A 20,723-nucleotide genomic window follows, 5' to 3' on the forward strand; every position below is an offset into this window, starting at 1 on the left:
ACGAACAATTTAAGTGATTCAATGATTATGTTGATAGGTTGAACATGCACTTTGTATTGTGGCTATGTACGTGATCCTACGGTGTACCTTTCGTCCACTGGAATATAAAAATATTGTTTGGCCATGCAAATCTGGCTTCATAAATTGTCAAGCAAGAATTAAACTGTTGTCTTTTAAGTGTGAATACACTTTATAAGCGACCCCAAACCATCCACCGCCGTCGGCGGCGTCCGCAGTCTTCCCTCTATCTTTAAAATAAAGAGGACTTGGCGGGCCGCAGCGCGACGCTCTACCGAATAAGCCACGGACGCGACGCTGATATCGGTGTCAGTAACGTGCCTTATACCCCCTCCCCCTTCGCTCGCTCCTCCGCTCTCCTCGCTCGCTGCAGCTGCGCGCGCACCCCTCTCTCTCGCGCGCCCGCCTTCTCTCTCAGTCTCCCGTCGAGAGCGGGTCGTGAGGGGGAGTAAAGTTAAAATCCGTTGGCATTCGCCAGTGAGCTAACGTAAACTCCCCCGTGTGATCAAATTGCGATTCCCACGAACCATTACACCATAAAGGCACCATAGTGTGATTATTAAATATAATAGTGCGAATTACTAAATACCCCTCATAGCATCACCCCGTGTATTCGCACTTAACCATGTTCACCCTCGGGGAAATGCTTGGGAGTTTTTTTAACCCTTATGACCGTATTCCTCATGCTAATCATGTGGCCTCCGATTCCGAAGAAATGTTCACAAGCGTGCATCTTAGCGCTCAACATTGTGTGAGTTGCGACCTTGGCTGTAAATGAGCGCGCTGTTCTGAGTATTCAGATGCCTAAAATGATTCATACATTCACGCGAAGGAGCGTTTAGACATTGTCTGCCGTGGTGGAGCAGTGGTTAAGGTGCTCGGCTGTTGATGCGCAGGTCGTGGGTTCGATTCCGGCGGTCGCATTTCAATGGAGGCGAAATGGTTGAGGCCCGTGTACTGTGCGAGGTCGGTGCACGTCCAAGGACACCAGATTATCGAAGCCTATCGCTACAGTGTCTCTCATAATAATGTCGTGATCTTGGGACTTAAAACCCGAGATGTTATTATAATTAGCATTTAGCCGTCACTTGAGTTTCCACGGCTGGGACGGCACATGTTGATAACATTTTATTTGGCCTATGTATTACCACGACGTTTAGACGGTGGTGTTTACGTTGCATCGCCTTTTTTCTTATATATATGCTGTTTTAGCGCTGTGTGCCAGACATCTGCCATTTGCTTTCCTTCCACGGTAAATCGTAAAAAATAGGAGGCAGCCACTTCGCTGCTTCTTCTTGCAGACAGTGTGGAAAGCGAACGTGTTCTTTGAGCCCATTTAAAGGTTTAGAAAAAAACAGTTAATAATCACGCGTTAGAGCTGAGGATTGAGCAGGACACTTGCGTATTTCATAGAACTCGCTCTTTAATCCTGGCCAGACTGCGCTGCGACCTGGCCTCGTTCTAATTTCTTCACAGGAACATCCGGTTTGACCACAGTCGCCACTCTTATCACACCATTGCGCTCGGTTTCATTATCGTGAATCGGTGATGAATGACAAGTCAAATTAGTCGAGATTTTTTTTTAGATTTCAGGTAAAATAGTTTGCTATGCGATGTCCTGCGACTTTACTGCACAAACAACAGCGCTGAGGCCAACTATAAAGGGTAAAAGATCTGTATTATATAACGAAACGTCATTAATTTATTTACTAATTTATTTATATATATCGGATTTTATATTCAAGCCCCGAAGTATTTTAATGTGTTTTCAACAAAATGTACACGCAATGTGTAGTCGTAAAGGCGTTTCCTTTTCGTAAGAACAAAAAAAAATGCATAAGAATATTTTTCTGCTCTGATGCAAATTCAGCGCTGTGCATGTTCGTAAGCACTGATTTCACTTGGCAAATGCCAAGCAGGCTTTTTTTTATTTTTTTCAAGTAGCACTATGCGAATGAAGCCTCGTAAGACTTGCTTAGTTTAGTTAACGTTCTGACAGGTTCTTCTTCTTTCTTTCTTTCTTTCTTTCTTTCTTTCTTCCTTCCTTTCTTTTTTAATCCCTTTCTTTCTTGAGTTCTTTCTTTGTATTTCCGTCTTTCTTCATTTATTTTTATTTATTTATTTTGCATATTTTATTAATGAACATAATCAACAGAAGGTGAATATAAGGTATTTTTCTATGGCGACATGATCAGCTCTCGTTGAAATCGACACCTCTCTTTCCCTGAAGCTAATTGCTTTTGTATGCATCAAGTTGCTCCTGTTGTTGTCTTTGGTAAAACGATGTTAGGAAAGCAAAAAAGAATACACCAAGAAAACAAAAATGACGATATTGCTCTCGCTTTCTCAAATTCCGTGTGATGTCAGCATTTCCCAGCTTGCTTGCAAGAACGTAAAGGCTCCGTCATATCACTATGCACTACAGTGTAAACGCCGGATCATTGCGCATGCGCAAACCGATGTGGCCTCGTTTCATTGGTGTGTGCAACTATTTACGGCATTGCAGTCAGTGTTTACAGGAAACAATGTGAGCAATTCTAACTATGCGCACGTGTCGAAAAGGCTTAGGTACAAAGAACCTCGCACACTTCTTTTAATGCATTTCTTTGCGTACTGCGGGCCATTTGAGCATGCATCTATCTATCTATCTATCTATCTATCTATCTATCTATCTATCTATCTATCTATCTATCTATCTATCTATCTATCTATCTACGAAAACAGATGCGGCTGTTTACCATATGTCTCTGCGTGCATTTGTACATATCTTGAGTTCCGCTTCCTAAAGTTTCGCTCGATAAAAAAATTACAACACAGTTTCCTTTTATTCCCATACTTTGCCTAACATCGATTTCTGAGGTATGTGGGATCTGCCCAATTTTTCTTTAACGGTTCAAATAAATTGGAATGAAGATGATCATTGAAATAAAATGTTCCCAAGCAAACCATACTCATATCCTTATATACACCATGCATATATATTATATACGTGCTACTACGAACACTATCACAGAATTTGCTGTCGCTATTAGCGAGCAAACGTTATTTATTAGGGTACGCATTTGAGTGTGAAGGGGAAAAGGCGAAGGATGAGGAGGTTCTAGTCTGCCATGTATACAAGCAATTTATGTACAGGGACACCATGAATCACTTCTTTGTATTAACTCTTCTTTTTTTCGCCAACATTGGCTAGTTGTACTACATCGCAGCAAAGCAACTTTACAATTATGAGTAGGGTTTACCGGAAAGTGTTCAGTATTTTTCTTCATTATTTTCGTGCAAACATTTACATCTAATCTCTTTCTCATATCGAATGCTCCGCATTTGCAACAGAGGTTGAAAAATGAAAACTTTTACCCGGAAATTATATGTCGAAAGCCACCGTTAGTGAAGCATTTCGCTCATGTTGACGCGAAAAGATAATTCTTAAGGCACTCCAAATACTTAGTTGAGTGCCGTGAACTTATAAATTGCAGTTTTCGGTAGCCTTCAGCAAGCTCACACACTCGAGAGAACAGTGTTTGGCGTTCGCGGACTTACGAAGTTTCCACAGGGCCTAGGATGGCAGCGCACTCTGGCCGCAGTTGCGGAAAATAGAGGCGGCGTGGTTTTCGCCTCCGACACGGGAAACGGCAGTTTCTCGAAGGCCACACATATTTTACGCACGGACGCGCGTCCTGCTTGTTTGGGGTGAAATATACAAATGAGTAGCGGGTGTGAGAATATTTGCATATGGTCTAAACTCCATCACTCGCTGGCAGCCGCGTATCATCTTCCTCCACCCTTATCGCCCTCCCCCTGATATATTATTAATACTTGCCTCGGTCATGGTGCGCAGCAGCAAGGTTTTGTCATTCCAGGAGTTCTACAAGTCAAAACTACAATATGATTACAGTGGCGCCTTCCGTAATAATTTGACCACCTGACATTTCTTAACGGTCACCTAAACTTCAGCATTAAGTATTATTTTCACTTCCCCCACCGATATGCGCACGCTGTGGCCAAGAGTCGAAGGGGCGTCCTGCAGTATGGCCCCGCGACACTACGTGCTAAGCTTTCACGGCAGCTAATAGTGGGGAGTATTATAGGCTGCTGCGCTTGCAGTGTTCTAGCAGTGGCTACTATTTTTGTGTCGAGACCAATGCGTGTACTATGGGGCCGAGGGAGGCACTTTTCGCTGGTGAAGGTTTATGGGCCGTTTAAATTCAATCTAAAGTGCGGAGCGCTTTGGGGCTCTGGCTTTCGCATGCTGTCGTGTGCTGTTGTCGTATGCTGTCATCGCTTGACGAAAGAAAATGCAGAACCACGTACTATAACCATAAAAAAAGAGGAAGCAAATGAGAAATAGAAAGCGAAATAAAGAAGAAAAATAAACAGAAAAAAGAAAGAGAAATAAAGAGAAGTGTAGAATTGTGTAGAATTAAAATCATGTAGAAATGTGTAGAATTTAAGAGATTTAAAATACATAAACAAAAAAATGGAAAAAGAAGAAAGACAAAGAAAACCGAAAAGAAACAAATTAGGCTGCCCATGTGCGCACTTTCTTCGGGCTTGTTACCACTAAGACGTAGCTACCTCAATCTTTCTGGGCTCCGCCGCGGTAGTCTATAGTGGCTAAGGTATTCGGCTGCTGACCCGCAGGCTGCGGGATGGAATCCCGGCTACGGCGGCTGCATTTTGGATAGAGGCGGAAATACTGTATGCCGGCATGCTCAGATTTGGGTGCACATTAAAGAACCCCAGGTGGTCGAAATTTCCGGAGCCCTCCACTATACACGGCGTCTCTCATAATCATGCGCATATGGTGGTTTTGGGACGTTAAACCCCACATATCAATCGATCAATCAATCTTTCACTAAGTGCGGCTGAAAATGGGCTCAACTTGAACAGATTTATTATTATGAAGCTGCGAGAAAGACTAGGACGAGAGGCATGACCAACACGCAAACACGTGTGGTGAACATACGGCGCTTTTTTTTTTGTACGCTCACAGTAAAGCCCTCAATTGAGGCCGTTACAAGGCTAGAAATTATTTGCCTATACTTTTCGGTGCTGCTTGCGATCATTGCAGCAGGGATGAAATGATAGAGCATGTTATGTGTTACTGCTCTCGCTACAGCGCACACGGACTGCCGCCACATGCTGCGTTAGCCCGCCTTGACGACAGACGCTTGTCAGGACAGTCAGCACTCTAAAGCCGACAGGGTCTGTCTTCGCACAGGAAATCAGTCAAGGTCTTCTTGAGTTTTTTGCGTGGTAGGGGCCTATTGAATAGGTTATAGCACTCCCGTTCTTTTTTCTTCATTCATTTTTCTCGCGCGTATACTTTTTTCTTCGCTTTCTTTCTCATTTTTCTTCTCCTTTTTGCCTCCGCTTGAAAGGACACTGAAAACAACTCTAAAATCAACTATGATTGCTGAAATGGCGGTCCAGAAGCGTTGTAGTGTTAATTTTTTAGCCAAGGAAGGGCTTATCTTGAAATAAAATCTCGTTTTGGTGGTCCGCATCAGGTTAGCGCTCGTCAATTTACCCGCCTCGATGAAACGTTCACGTCACTGTTGCCGTGCTCAACGATGCCATGCTTTAATGCACGGCCACCGACACTATAGTAGCTGCAGAGGGAAAGTAGAGGGAATCATAACAACAACAAAGCCATTGAACAATTTTTAGCCATGACCTTGAAGATTGTAGGCATGTTTGGTTTAGTTGAGCCACGCTAGATGGAACGACCTGTCCAGTTTAGCCATTAGTCACCCTCGCTGGGACCCATTTACACCACCTGGACATTGCCTTCAATGCGAAGAAGTCTTCGGCGTTATAGCTGTCAAGCTCCCACGCTACTGCCAACATATGCCTGCCAGGAGGAGACCAGATACAGCGGGCCACTGAATATCGATACCTCGCCGGGGCTATTGAGCACATGCGGGGAATTGGTTGTGGTGCACGAAAAAAAAGTTGCAGGTTTTCACAGAAAGCAGTACGTGTCCTTCGCCGGAAAAGCCTGAGGGGCTGCAAATGTTTTCTCCTCGTAAGATACTTGGCCGTACACTGTCCTCACTTTTGCCAATGCTATCTTGTGCCTTACTGTGCAACCAGGCAATGGCTGAAGTGGGGCCAACGGGAGGTCCCGTATGGCGCTTGGATGCCACAGACGGGTCGCCATAACGGCCATTCAAAGTGACCTGAGATGGTCTCCCTTTGAGGCTTGCGTGGCGAGAAGCAAGGTCGCGTATGAAGGACGCCTGCGCCTCATGGATGACGAACGGTGGCCCAAGCGGCTGTTCAGATAAGCGAGCCTAACCAGCAAACACAGTATAGTGCAGACGCCTAGGCCAACTGAAAATAAAGTTTGGTCTCTATGAAAGACCCGTGACTGAAAACAAAATGCACAAGTGGGTCCATGCCGTCAAAACGCAATATGTGAGGTAGAGACAGAACAGTGGCGGCATGCGAAGCAGGAGAAAGCCAGATTGCTTACATATCACACCCACAATGTCAACATTGCTAGGAAGCCCCTCTATAACAACAGCGGCCGTGGCAGCGCACTTCTCTTTGAGGCTCGTGCAGGGGCGCTGCGCACGTCTCACAGGTTCGATGCATCTGAGGAGGTGGACCAGATCATATTCTGAATATATGGCACTGAGGAGGAGACAACGGAACACCTCGTCCTCAGCTGCGCTGGTTTATGTCCGGTTCACGCAGAGGACACCACGTTCCCACTCGCACTGGGATTCGGAGAAGATGTGCAGGGGGAGATTACAGGGCTGACCAGAGCGGGGCACGTAACGAAACAGAGACTGGCTTAGTGGTGGCGGAAGACGTGCAGGCAGTGCCGACGCACACACAGTGTTCAGACTGTATAGGGGCCCTGAACGATACTCCAGCCGGCTGTGTCGAACATTTTATTTTGTCTGTGTGCACCTGTGTGTATCTGCCCCCTCCCCCTTTTTTTCGTTGGTTAAGGCATTTGAGAGTGGCGTACTAGATACAAAGGGTATAACCACATTCCATCATCATCATCATTATTATCATCAACCAGGCGAAAATTGATTTTTTTAAGCAAAACGGAGAGGCGAACGAGTTGGTGCTGACCCATAACAACGTAAATGTAGCGCGAAAAGGCACGGACAAGAAAGGGTACACCAAAAGCACTTACTCACTACTGGAAGCTTTAAAGCTTGAACCGAAAATATATAATATCCACTTGGTGCTCAACACAATGCCGCGCATACGAATCGTGAGCAAAACAAAAGGCAATAGTATACAAACCAAGGACACACCACATGCACTCCCCTACCCGCCGGTCTACCCCCTTTCCATAAGTAACGCGACTTCCCTGTCCGATAAGGCCAAAGAAGGATTGCTAAAGCAACTGGCAGTCCTCGCGTTAATGTGGTAGGCCTCGACAAGTTCTTCTGTCATGCGATCGTAGTGTCCAAACAATATCTCTGAGTTGGAAAATTGCGCTTCATAATGATAAAATAGCTGCGACGCCATACGTGCACGTGCTCTAACATCGGCTTAAGAAAACTGCCCAGCAGTTTGGCTTGAAGGTGGTTCTTTCTGCTAAAAACAAGCTTGGTATACAGTGTTCAATGGTCGGCAACAAGCTTGATAAGGTCGGGATGCCCGGTTGCACCATTAACCTCAAGGTTAGATTCGTGTCATGTAGGGCCAACGTTGTCTATTGCATTCCTCTGTCGTGCGGTCGTGTCTACGTGGGCCAGACAGGCCGATGTTTAAACATTCGTCCTAGGGAGCATTAGTCTTTCTTGCAGGGAAGACCCTTAAAGCACCTGGCCATGCACTGCGCTGAGTGCCAGTGTGAAGTGTCATTCTCCGACGCAGAGATGATATTGTTTGTACCCTACGATCGCACGACACGAGAACTTGTCGAGGCCTACCACATTAGGGCGAGGGCTTCCATGTGCGTTAGCAATCCTTCTTTGGCCTTATCGGACAAGGCAGTCGCGCTAGTCATGAAAAAGGTAGTCATGAAAAGGGTAGTCATGAAAAGGGGGTAGACTGGCGGGAAGGCGAGCGCATGGGTGCGTCCTTGGTTTGTACTATTGCCTTTTGTTTTGCCCGCTATACGCATTCGCGGGATTGTGTTGAGCACCAAGTGTATGTTGTATATTTTCGGTTCAAGCATTAAAGCTTCCAGTTGTGAGTAACTGCTTTTGGTGTACTCTTTCTTGTCCGTGTCTTTCGCTGAATTTACGTTATGAAAATTTGAACCACTCGCGCCAGTCCCCATAGTAGTCCGGTGGTTCTTTTTTTTTTCATGAATCTAACAGGAACGAACACGTCTCTATTATTACGTCTCTTGACGCAAGGAAGGTTCTTTATTTAGTGAAGCTAGATTGATTACTGGTGATCAATTGTAGGCAGTTTGACTGACACCATCGGGATCATTTTGCGAACATCGTACTCTGGCACATTTGTTCTCGTGCATTTGCCTGAATTTCTCGGTAAGTAGGGCACTGCTGTTGATATTATTGTCGTTTTAGACGTCGTCATACGTTGCGCTTTCACTCTGATGTGAATTGTTATTTGACTTCAATGTCGCTTTAATGCGGGGTAGCAAACCAAATGTTGCTATTCTAGTTGACCTTCCGACCTTTCTCTAAATTTATTCTCTCCCCCTCTCTCAAAACCCAGTTAAAGAAAACAACCATAGTCTGCAGTATTTCAATTTACAGAAATAACCAGGAATTTATCGGAATAGTTGACTTAAAACTGCTAAAAACGTGTCGGAAACATGCCGCTGAATCCTGCGACTTACCCGGAAGGGCGCCACTGATTTTTCGGGTGTGCGAATGCCCCTCTCCTTACACATAGCTTCCTAAAGAGAGAACTCTGGCGCTGTAATCGTTCAGCCACTATGGAATGACGGGTGGTACACAAGTTTGCCTATACTCTTCGTGCTTATGGGCGTCGAATGCACTTGTGGCATTGTTTATTGTTGCGTTTTGGCTTGGTTTCGGATAAAAGAACAGACCATTTTGAACTTCGTGACCCGATTTGAATCGGTGAGCCCAAAAGGTTAAGGTGGTTAAGTGCCACTCCTGAACATATGCTGATTGTCATCTCGTGACAAAGGAGCTCCGAGCAGCGCTAAGCCAAGCAGAGCCGAAAGTATGCATATTAGGCAAATTTCTGTACTACCCACCATCCCCATGCTGGCCGAAGCGCCGAGCGTTTCATCTCCCATTGACACCAGCGCCAGAGTTTCCTCTAGTGTACATAAAGGACACGCTTTTATGTCATCTTACGCTTAGCCGGTGCTACTAGGTTGCATATGATGGAGGAAACAACCTGACTGGGTTCGCTGTACACGACTTGCGTCTCAATTGCAGTAACGAACAGGTAGTCGATAAAGCACAGAAGAAAGTTGCGCACATGTCGCACACCCGCGTTTGCGAAATCCCTTTAATATTTCACATTTCTATTCGTGGACGGGAAGCCCTATAGGCTTACCATAAGCATTGGCGTCACCGATGCTTCTGTAAGTGGAGCTGTGGGAACTCAGTGAACCGAAATAGCTAGGAGCTCTCGGGTGCCCATGATATGGTGCCATCTGGCGGTGGCCCTAGGCTCAGCACAAGCTCGTGTTTTCCGACGGCACTGCCAGATGGCGTTGATATCTCATGCTGCGCCTTTTCTATTTTATCAATGTCAGCCAAACGTGACCGATTCCACATATGGGAGGCGTTGTCTGGGGCAAGGCTAGACATAAATGGCCGCTTTATTTTAGGGGGCGTGTTACGCATACATGAGTCATGTATGCTCATGCATGCGCTCATATGTACGCATGTACGTATATAATTACAAAACTGAAAATTTTCGGTAGTAGGGGGAGGGTTGTGCCCCTAGCTTTCCGCTCCATCCAAACGCGGGGCTGGGATTTGATCCCGCGAGCTTCGGGTCGACAGCCGAATACCATAACCCTTGTACCACCGAGGTGGAGAGAGCTCGGTTAGTTAAACAATAGCCTCCGAGATTGCGGGCGCGCAGCGGGTTTTAACCAGGCCGCGCGCCCGCAATCTCGGAGGCCATGGTTGAACCAGCCACTATATGTCGCGGCGGCCACCACGGCCGTGACGAGCCTGCGAAGAGCCCTCTGCTGCAGTCCGTACACCGTGTAGCGGCGAAGGTCGCAGCGAAGGCGGAGGTGCCTGTAGCTGCTGATCACAGTGCCCCTTACGTTACCACGACCTTACCTGGGCTTCAGTGAAGACCTTGCTTCAACGCTCACTCGTGGAGAACACGACGCGGATGGGAGCACGGAGAAAAGAAGGGAACTGCTGTTCTTGGCCAACTTCAGAAAAAATTGACACCTCGAGTTGCAGGATGGTGTAACAAGCAATAGTATTTTTGTTTATCGCATGTCCGTAGTTGTGCGTACAGACTTCACATTCACAAAAATGAGCGGTGGTTGGCAGTTGACAGTGAGTGCACGTAAGCTCTATGACGAATGTCAGACAGCGGGAAAGGTTTCAATTCATGTTTTTTTTTTTACGTGGGCCGTGTCATTCTTTTTTGTTGTTGTTGTTCGTAAAGAAATATTTCGCCACAAAGGGACGACCACAATATTTGTGGGTTCAGCATTAAATTTTTTTTTCTCATTTTACTCTCGTACACAAGCGAAACGTGGATTGTTAGCGGTAAAGCTTGCGTTTTCAAAACGCATGCGCACAAACAATTTTTTGTTCTTCTGTGGCGATGAATGAAACTTAGCACTTTAATAATAGTAATCCCATGTGCACTCGGCATAGTGGTCACGATCGCCAGAACCAAATGTACCACTGCGCGATACACAGCGCGAAGTGAGGGCGAGAATCTTCTCACTCTAGTATACCTGCATTTTTAATGTAATGTCAGCGCTCCTCATTTACTTAACGCAATGCATATTATTGCGGCGCTTCCTTAACATCAAATTTAATATCGTGCTCCCATTTAACGTACGTCGTAAAGACACTGGCCACGCTTCGTGCCACTTGTGTGGCGGAGTCGTTTACTGGTATAAAAATTCTGACAGCGGTCAGCAATGTACGATGACCGCTAGTCACTCGGTGCTTATTACTTATCAGTAATGTACTATCATTGCTTAGGAGACAGGCAGCCTTTTAGCTTTTCACCTGAAAATAGTAGATAGCATGTTGCCGGATACGTTTGGTTCAAGTAATCCTAACCACGGCCTGTCAAACGTGTACACGTGCCAAAAAAAAACGATGCTTACAAACAGGGCGATTTTCAGGTTCAAACCCTCCATTAAAACAGCTCGGTGTTATATGTATATATATACTTCCGCTCGGAAAGAGTTCATGCCGCCTTGAAAAAAGGGGGAAAATAGCTATGTTCACACAGAGTCCACACGCTCGCGTAAAACAGCATTTGTTGAGCGTCCATCGTGTTGCACTTTTCCCGGGGGACAATACATCTTTTTTTCTTCTTCTCCAGAGCCGTCCTCAACGCAAGGGGTGGCTTTCTCGTTGAACATGCAAGATGGGCATCGTTATACATGCGGCCTATCACACACAATTCCAGATAAGCGACGCTACATTTCAGCACCACGACCACGCCAGCAAGAAAGGTCTGTTCAGTGACTGACTCCCACCACGCACCACGCAGTAAAAAACGTTCGGTTTGGCCCACAGGTAGAAAGTCACTGATAAGTGCGCTGTGCTCCAGGCCAAGCTTGCTTCTGGCGATTCACCCGGCCACGTCTGCCAGGAGAAAGTGCTGGTTTCTCGGGTTCACTTGCACGTTCTGGGCTAAGTCGCATCAGGAAAGTTCTCAATAGGCGAAGCGACGCGCGGCAACCGTTGTCGCACAGAGACTTCGTGACAGATTTTTGCCAAATGTGCACTGACAGTAACGGAACACATAAAGCTTGCTTTAGTTTTTTTTTCTTATGGTGGCTGACGTCTAAGTATGCTAGCAGTTGACGTATCAGTGTATGTGCTCGCGTCAACATAATAATAATGATGATAATAATAATAATAATAATAATAATAATAATAATAATAATAAACTGAGGTTTCACGTCCCAAAAACACCATATGTATTAGACGGCTCCGGAAATTTTAATCCTTTGGAGTTCTTTAATACGCGCTCACATATCGCACAATACACGAGCTCTACCACTTCGCCTCCTTCGAAATGCGACCGGCGCGGCCGGTATCGAACCCGCGACCTTTGGGTCAGCAGCCGGGCACCATAACCATTGTTCCACCGAGGCAAACTATGTGTTCTACATGATCAGCACCCCCCCTCCCCCCCGAATGTCAAGTTCAAGCCACTGATCTCAGAATACCCTGTAAGCACTGCCAGCCATTTTCTTTGCGAGCTCGACTGCTGAAAAGTGAACCTTCGTGAGGCTCATTTGGTTTGAACGTGGTTTAAACGAATTTTCACTAGCTATTCTTCATTTGGGTGCAATGGTTTGTGGGGACTTCGATTGTAACTATGAACTCGTGACAATATTCTTTGTTTTTGCGCCGTTCTCTCACTTAGAAACTAAAGAATTTACTGTATCAAAACATTAACAATTACCATGTCGATAAAACAATTAATGAGAACTGACAGACAATTATGGCAAGGAAGCTATAGGGGGTGGTATTAGAAGTAATTGTAATGTATTTGTGAAGAAGTAAAATGGCACTGTGTTGCTCTCACATACTACTGCTTTTATACCTTGCGTGTATTTATTTATTTTATTTATTTATTTGATGCATGGCGGTTCCCATAACGTCGTCTTAGACACTACGCGCTCAAGTCTTCAGAAACTATTGCTGCGGCACTTTCGCTTGACACGTCTTTTGTAAACTGTGTTGTCGGGAGCGAAACTATGCGACCACAGTAGTCGTACAATTCCAGCTCCTTACTGACTGATAGAGAGCTCCACACAGAGTGACATCTTATAGATAAACGAGAAAATGACTAAGACAAAGCGACAATCTGCTGTGTCTCGGTCAATAATTTGGAGAAGGCCGGTAATCCCTTGTCAAGTGACAACACGTTGTTACGTGCTCGTGAGAGTCATGTGTAAATCATAAGGCACCCAAATTCGAGGCATGCTCCCCGCGAGATCCATTGCATCGGTCGAAACAGCTACGACAGCAGTAGCGTCGCCAGGCACTGGTCATTGTAGAAATTCATCGTACTGAAGGTTCCCGGTGCGAAAAACTTGTGCGTAGCGACGTGCACGAAGTACTGGCCTCCACAGATGTCTCGTGTCTATTTTTACCCACCGTCGATTGAATGACACAGCAGCCCCATTGCTTCAGCGGTCTTTCCATCCCCACATAAAGCTACCGTGAGATTTCATAACAAGATTGCCCTTTTTTGTTGTCCATTGTCTGACTGATAAAACCGGCTGATATACGGTTAGAAATGACGTCAGAACAAGGCAACTTTACCGTAGACATAATAAGACTCTCGACCAATATTCTCAACAACTGCGTGCTAACAGATTGTGACAATTTCGATAGCACTTCCGCCGCTTTCGTGAGCTCGTACAATTGATTATTTTGGACAACATAACAGCGAATTTCGGAAAGGGTACGGCGGGACGACAGACTCCTGCTATGACTAGCAATCGTAACGATTATTCCAATTGAAAAAGCACCATGGATACGGGCATCACCAAGTCTAATAAACATGTCTCCAGCCCTCTTGTACACCATGATGTTCGCATGCATGCGGCCTTTCGATTTGTATAACCGTTACTGTGATTGATAATGCGTACTTGTGCGTCATCGCCACTTTTAGTTCTATTGCATTGCTTCTTCGTTTTACTTTTTACGGAACTGGCCCTACTCTATGACCCTTCTACAAAGGCAGGTGAACCCCGAGGACTAGCGATGCTTTACCCCAGCAGACGCCGGCTTCACCAGTAACCGTCCGACTCGTACGCGTAGGGCTCCTGAAATAAAGGCACCACGGCGGGAGCTGCGGAGGCGGCACTGGCGGTCGGTGCGGTCGCCGTCAGACATGCGGCCGGCACTGCTGTGGTGGGCCTGCGGAGCGTCGTCTGCGGCAGTCCGTACACCGTGTAGCAAGCAGGGTCGCAGCAAGGGTGGTGGTGCCTGTAGCTGCTGGTCGCGGTGCCCCTTACGCTGAGGCGGCTCGATGGTCAGACCCAGCCGTTGCCGGCGTGGCTCAGGTAGGAGCGGGCGGCGGGGTGCAGCGAGAGCGTCGTCTTCACGAAGTTGCTCGTGGTGGCCGTCGCGGGCGCCGAGTGGGCGCCCAGCGCCGTCGACACGATGCCCGGCGCGCTGGAGGCCAAGACCGCCTTGGTCGCCGCCTGGCTCGAGCGGAACGGGCCGCCACCGCCGCCACTGGCGGCTACTACGGGCTGCACTACGGGGTTGCAGGCGACGGCGCTGGCGCCTGAGCCGCTGCCCGCCACGCTCTTCACTGGGTCCGTCTTCCGCCCGAAGAACTTGACCACTACACACTGCGCAAACGATCGTTCTCAGTGAAAGCTCGCTTATGTCGTTTGATTCACGGTTTTTATACCGGTGTGTGCGGCAACATCTCTAACGTTTCAAGACAAGTAGGTATTAATTTAGGAAATGAATCACGAGAGTACCTGTAAAAGTCAGTCTCCATCTCAGCGGCGCAATGCTTTTTTTTTCTTTTGGCATGCACGCATAGGTTCCTAGTCATGTGGGTTAAGTGATTCAAACAAAACACCAAATAATCAACATTTACGCATAGGTTGTATGACTAAATGCTGTTTGTATTTTAATGACCCCAAACAATTAGTAATTTCACGTATAGCCTAAGCTGTACCTGTGAAAGTAAATACATAATAGTAGCATTCAGGCCAACAACTGCTAAACAATGAAATGATATTTCGTTCAACGAGTAAAGTTAGACTTCTTTACTACACTGAGTTGCTTCACAGTCACTCCTTGTGGTATGGACATCAAGCACATAGTGCGGCAGTTGTAATCAAGGTGCTGTTTGTATTGTGCGTTCATGGTGTGAATGTAGCGCAATTCGCCGAAGTGCAGGATGATAGGTGTGTATTACATGTATACAAATTTGCATTTCCTTCACATGGCTCCTACTTAGTTTTGCGAATCAGTTCGGTTTGGTGGTAATTTAAAATGTGTATGAAAGTTAAGAAAGGCGAAATATTTTCATCCACAAAAAGGTCAGAAAGAAGGAATTTATTGAGGAATCTTTCGCCCAAAGGCTTTTTTATTTTTTTTGCACTTCATAGACGCTTGTTCAAAATCAAAACTTTCGCATAACCTTCCCCGTCACCTTCAGTAAGTCTACTGTAGACTTTTCCTCAATGCATTGTTCACTACTAGCTACATGGGGCACCAATACTGTTATAATTGTGGAGCATCAGAAACCACGAAACACATTTTTCAGACTGGCAGGCATATGGAGAAGAAAAAACTAGTCTACAAAGATCAGCTTCCCAAGCGACGTCATATGTCGGGAAATTATTTGGTCATCTCCTTCTCAGCAACGTCATATTTCCAAATTTCTCTTTTGGTTTCTCGAAAACATGTATTTAACTGTTAAACTGTGAAGTGGCTTGCGTCACAACCATTACTTCTTGGCACGCACATATCCCGATAGCAAAGTGTTTTTTTGTTTTTTATTATTTCTTTTTGCCCTTTTCTTCCCGGGAGTTTCTGTTCTGAATCCCTTTCACTTATGCAGGGCAGCATTTGGCACCTTTTATATAAACCGGCATTATTTCTGTTCTTCATTACATGGCTCTCTCTGTTTCTCTCACAGAACCTTAATATGGAACGAACTGTGCACAATCGCCACGATGACACCACAGAGAATTGAGCTTCACAGTTGCATGAAGATTTGTCAACGGCCCGCAAGCGCTCGAAGCCAACAGTCGCCCATGGCGGTCGCCATAAAAGTGCGTTCTGAACTAATCAGGAGGCTAGAAGATTGTATATATAGAGCAAACCTAAATCGATTGCTTAATCGAAGGGAAAGAATAACATTAATATTCAGAGTCAATCATACTGAAATTCCACCCAATTTGATATCTGTGAACGTTGTTTTGCAACATAATAATTAATGGTAGCGTGGATGACAGCAAGAGGAATACCTTCTCAAAAACACTCGAGGAGGAAGCTGCGGATAAACTTCTGTCTTTGTAGAGACAGCTTGAATATAACACACAGACACCTCACGTTTGAGTTTCCGTTCACGTTAATCTTTTAGCATTTACTACGTGCGCATGCCACGTAATCTGCAGTCTACACAGAAGACGGCGTAATGTGTACGACATGAAGCTGCGTGCCCATCAACGCATACGTGTGTGTATCTGCCGGCGCACTCACCAGAAAGACGAGCACGGAGAGACCCAAAAGGAGCACTCCCCACCAATTGTCGAATATCCAGCGCCTGAGAGAAATTATGGTTTCCGTGGACAGCAGAAGCTTGCGTAGGGTGGCGAGGGGCCCCGAAGGGTCCACCTGAAACGGGCACCAGAACAGAGTTGAAGGCTCTCGCATTGGTTGCTCAGAGTGTTAATTAAAGGTACACTGAAGTAAAACAACAAGTCATTACATACTCAAAAATCCTACTCCGAGATCTTTACTGCCGTTAATTTTATGGTCATGTGTTTAACAATAGGAAAGAAGCGGAAATGTTGTAGGCCCGGGTACTCAGATTTGGGTGCACGTTAAAGAACCCCAGGTGGTCTAAATTTCCGGAGCCCTCCACTACGGCGTCTCTCATAATCATATGGTGGTTTTGGGACGTTAAACCCCACATATCAATCAACAATAGGAAAGAAAATGAAGATAACAGCCTCCACTTTTTTTTTCCAATTTCACACTGAAATCTGTGCACGTGTCCGTCCGCATTACAAGCACTGCGGCTAGTGTGAGTTGTTGCACAATTCGGTTCTTGTATCGTTTTAGCACAATATAAATCAGCGTGACGTCAAGAATTTTAGTGTCATGTTCGTCACCCGAGTCACATGACATTACGATGCATAAGTCGCAAACGTTTGTTCCAACGAGGCCCAATTCGGTCCAGCCGTTTCGTGCTCCCCACTGAAAGACGCAAAACGAACATAGACACTCACCTCGCGGCACTTTTGGAACACATCACAGTATCCGTTGTAATTGTCACACGGCGTGCCCGGCTTTGCGAATAGGTTCGGAACGTCGTAGGGCGGGTGGTTCCACTCGAAAGAAGACCTGCAAAGGGAATACAGATGTTTCCATTCATCACGTCCGCTTTTACGTGTATGTTCCTAAGCACCAGCGGCGGGAGCATGAGAACGTTGTAACACCCCCTTATACTTGTTCAGAAGCAGATTATTAGTAAAGAGTAATTGTTTGATAATAAATGTGTTTAAGGCAACGTTGGGGTGCTCACGTGTGGCACCGGCCGGTCCTCTTTCCTTAAGTGATAGTCATCACTAGAGGCCGGATTTTTAGGCACTGAAAAAGTGGGTTTTAGCCGCCAAAGACAGGCAGGTAAAACACTGTTTAAGCTCTTAAAATCAGAATTATAGACGCAATAATTTTTTATGGAAATAAAGTATCCCGAAACAACGACGTCGGTGACTTGTATCTACTGCAAGAAGCGAAAAAAAATTATATTCTTTAAGTTAGCAGACATTTATCAACGATTGAACAGAGGCGTGCATTTCCCGCGTGATTCGCAGTATGTGGTCTTTCGTTTTGTTGTCCAGCATTGTGCATCAAGTGCCCACCATTCAATTAACACTCTCCTGGGTCCCTTTCATTTCGTTGTGGCTGGGAAGGGCATTTCAGGTGTCATGAACAGTAGCGTCTGTTTCGAAAGTAGTTCCAAGACCTGGCGTGGCTCTCCGGTAAAATGCTTGATTGCCACACAAAGCTAGGGTTCGATTCCTGCTGGGACCCTCACATTTATTATTTGCATTTGTTGGGTCAACACTTCCGATGTCAGTTTTTTTTTAACGCTTAGGCGTTAAAATTACCGTCCAGAGGGCGCACGACGCGGTGGTCAGGCACGACCTGCCCGTCCTGACGTGCGAGCTGCCCACGGTGGCTGCTCCTCCGTAAGGGTACTTTCCTAGTCACTCCTCAGGACTATAATACAGTTCATAGTATCTCCTTGTGTTCTCGCCGTTTCTGGGAAGATATAAGTGTGAGTCACAAGTGGCACATATTCATATACCAGTGGCACATACCACACGCGGAAAGTGTTTGACGACCTACGTAACGGGATTTTGACATTATTCATCTCGTGACGATCTAGTCATATTCGTCAAACCATCTTAACCCTTGTTATGCCTGCGAGTCCACACCGAACGTCCATGCCTCTGAAAAAGGCAATCTGTGTCAAGGCCAGCACGCGAGCCCGCCTGACGCGAACAACTCAACGGCGTCATCACGCGGCGGTGCCTTTCTGTTGCGCACGCACAGCGAGCCCGTCGAAGCAATCGGCGCCTTCCTGTCTGGCGAGTCTGACGCAATGCGTGGCGTTGTCACCCGTCCTTGGGTGCAGCCACGTGCAGCGCAGTGGCTCCGGATTCGATGAGAATGACGCGGCCCAGCGGCGACCCCATTGGAGGATTCTGACCTCACGGCCAGCGGCGCTTCTGGTTGGACATTTGGTTATTCAAAGAATCCACCCGGTGCATATAAAAAAAGCCTTGTGGCGCGTCGCAAGCAGTAGATCTATGTGTCAGAGAAGAGAGCTCAGCTCTTCAAGTCTCTAAGCTGTCGGCCCCAGTACCGAATTTGTAACGCCTCTGTATATATGCTGTACATAAACATTGTTTAACTCACCGTCGTCTCGTCCGCTCGTCTATCAGCTCTGCGCAGAAGCAGTCGCGAGCTGAAAAACCTACGCTACCAAACGGCTGGTGAACTTCCCGGTGGAGTTCGAAGCAATGGCGCCTTCTGGACCTTGTTGGCGTCGCCGTCTTTCGTAACAGTGATGGCAGCTGTGGGATTCGTGGCACCCTTCGTAACGTCGTCGGAGGCGCGCTTCGTAACAGTGGTTGGCAGCTGCGGGATCAGCCGGCGTCAGCGACATCGATGCAGTGAGGGCCTGATGTTTTCCCCTCAGTTCACCAGACTACCCTAGCTCTGGTTATAGTAGTTTAGAGAAGGGCTGTGTGAAGCATTAGAGTGAGCTTTGATCGTTTCAAGCAAAGTCGAAGTGATTTGAAACCAAAGTTAATGCGGAGGGGGTAAACACAGGAGTGTTAAAAAATGCTTGCGCGTCTTGCTAGTAGACTTATAGTGGGTACGGCAAGTAGATCCTTAACAGGGCAAACAGCAAGAGGCTAGTGGGAACGATGGAGAACCTTAAAGTGAAGTAACTCATCGAAATTTGTGAGGAAGTCGGCATTAGTTTGGGCCGTGCGGAACGAAAGCAAGCGATCCTTGAGAATATGAAGGATGAAGGAGTGTTGGCTGAGGAAGTCGATGAGGCCTGGGCCGATATCAAAGCACGCCGCAAGGAGGCCGAAAGGCGATAAGTAGAAGTTCGCGAACGTGAAGCTGAAAGGCGCGAACGTCGCGAGCGTGAGGAGGCCGAGAGACAGGAGCGCCTCGAGTTGAAACGAATAGAATTGGCAATCCTACAGTGTTCGCAGGCGCACAGCGTAGCTTGTCCGGCAGTTCATGTCAGTGATTATAGAATTCGGGACCAACTGCCACCATTCGTAGTAGGCGAGGACATGGCGAAATTCGTGAAGTTTAAACACGTCTGTGAGTGAAATGCTTTGGAGCGGTCTCTTTGGGCGCAGAACCTTTTAGCTCTTCTTCCAGGTGAAGTGTCCAACGCGATGACTTGCCTGTCGAGGGAAGCGTTTGAGAGCTATGACGAGGTTAAGGAAGTGCTCTTGAGGCGTTATAAGTTGTCACCCGAGGCTTTCAGGCAAAGGTTCCGGTATGCTAATAAGGGGAATGAGTCACACGTTGACTTCGCGTTTCGTCTTAAAGCCGATTTAATTGAATGGCTCAAGGGCGAAGGTGTTTATGACGATCGCGATAAAGTGGTAAAATGCATTGTATTGGAGCAATTCTACCGCTGCATCGAGGAGGATGTCAAGCTTTGGCTGCAGGACAAACTTGGTGAAGTACAGCTAAACAAGGCAGCAGAGTTAGCTGAGGAGTATTATACTCGCCGAAAGTTGCATAGCAGGCAGTGCGCGTTGAAAAGGATGAAAGGAAAGAGGGCTTTTCAAAGAAACCTGATCAAAGGCAAACCCGCTCCGCACCGTAATTTCAAGAAGGACCCGTCTCTTACGAAGGACACTCTGGAGGAAGGGCAAACGGAAGCGGAGAAATGGAGTGACGTTCCTAAACAACGCACTGATACCACACGGGCGTTTGAATCACCGAAGCCGCTAATCTGCTACAACTGCAAAAAGGAAGAGCACATCGCGATAAACTGTAAGCAAAAGTTTGCTTTTGCAACAATCCGAGAATCGGAAAAGAACATGCGGTTGTTAGAGCCGTATCTCCAAGAAATTGGTGTGAATGGGAAAACGTGTCGGGCACTTCGAGACCCCGTGGCAACCATGGACGTTGTCCATCCTTCATTGGTGTCTCCGGATGATATTACAGGAGAATACGCGTGTATCAGGCAAGTCGCCGAGGAGCAGAGTGCTTGCTTACCAATCGCTACGGTTGTCATTGAAGGCCCGTTCGGTAAGCTTCGCACCGAAGCGGCTGTGTCTGCCGCACTTCCCG

General features: G+C 46.6%; 1 protein-coding gene across 2 annotated transcripts in view; it reads right to left on the reverse strand.

Moving 5' to 3' along the window:
• Positions 1 to 10,372: 10,372 nt before the first annotated feature.
• LOC142786802 (disintegrin and metalloproteinase domain-containing protein 10-like) overlaps positions 10,373 to 20,723 on the reverse strand; it is a 181,164-nt gene continuing 170,813 nt past the window's right edge. For both annotated transcript variants that reach the window (XM_075884449.1, XM_075884450.1), the window contains exons 14-16: positions 17,108 to 17,222; positions 16,356 to 16,490; positions 10,373 to 14,482 (exon numbers count right to left, since the gene is read on the reverse strand). In XM_075884449.1, the coding sequence (XP_075740564.1) occupies positions 14,159 to 14,482; positions 16,356 to 16,490; positions 17,108 to 17,222 (574 nt within the window). In that variant the 3' untranslated portion in view covers positions 10,373 to 14,158. The remainder of the gene's footprint in view (positions 14,483 to 16,355; positions 16,491 to 17,107; positions 17,223 to 20,723) is intronic.

This window comes from Rhipicephalus microplus, unplaced genomic scaffold (assembly GCF_043290135.1).
Source record: "Rhipicephalus microplus isolate Deutch F79 unplaced genomic scaffold, USDA_Rmic scaffold_32, whole genome shotgun sequence".
NCBI classification, from domain to species: Eukaryota; Metazoa; Arthropoda; class Arachnida; order Ixodida; family Ixodidae; genus Rhipicephalus; species Rhipicephalus microplus.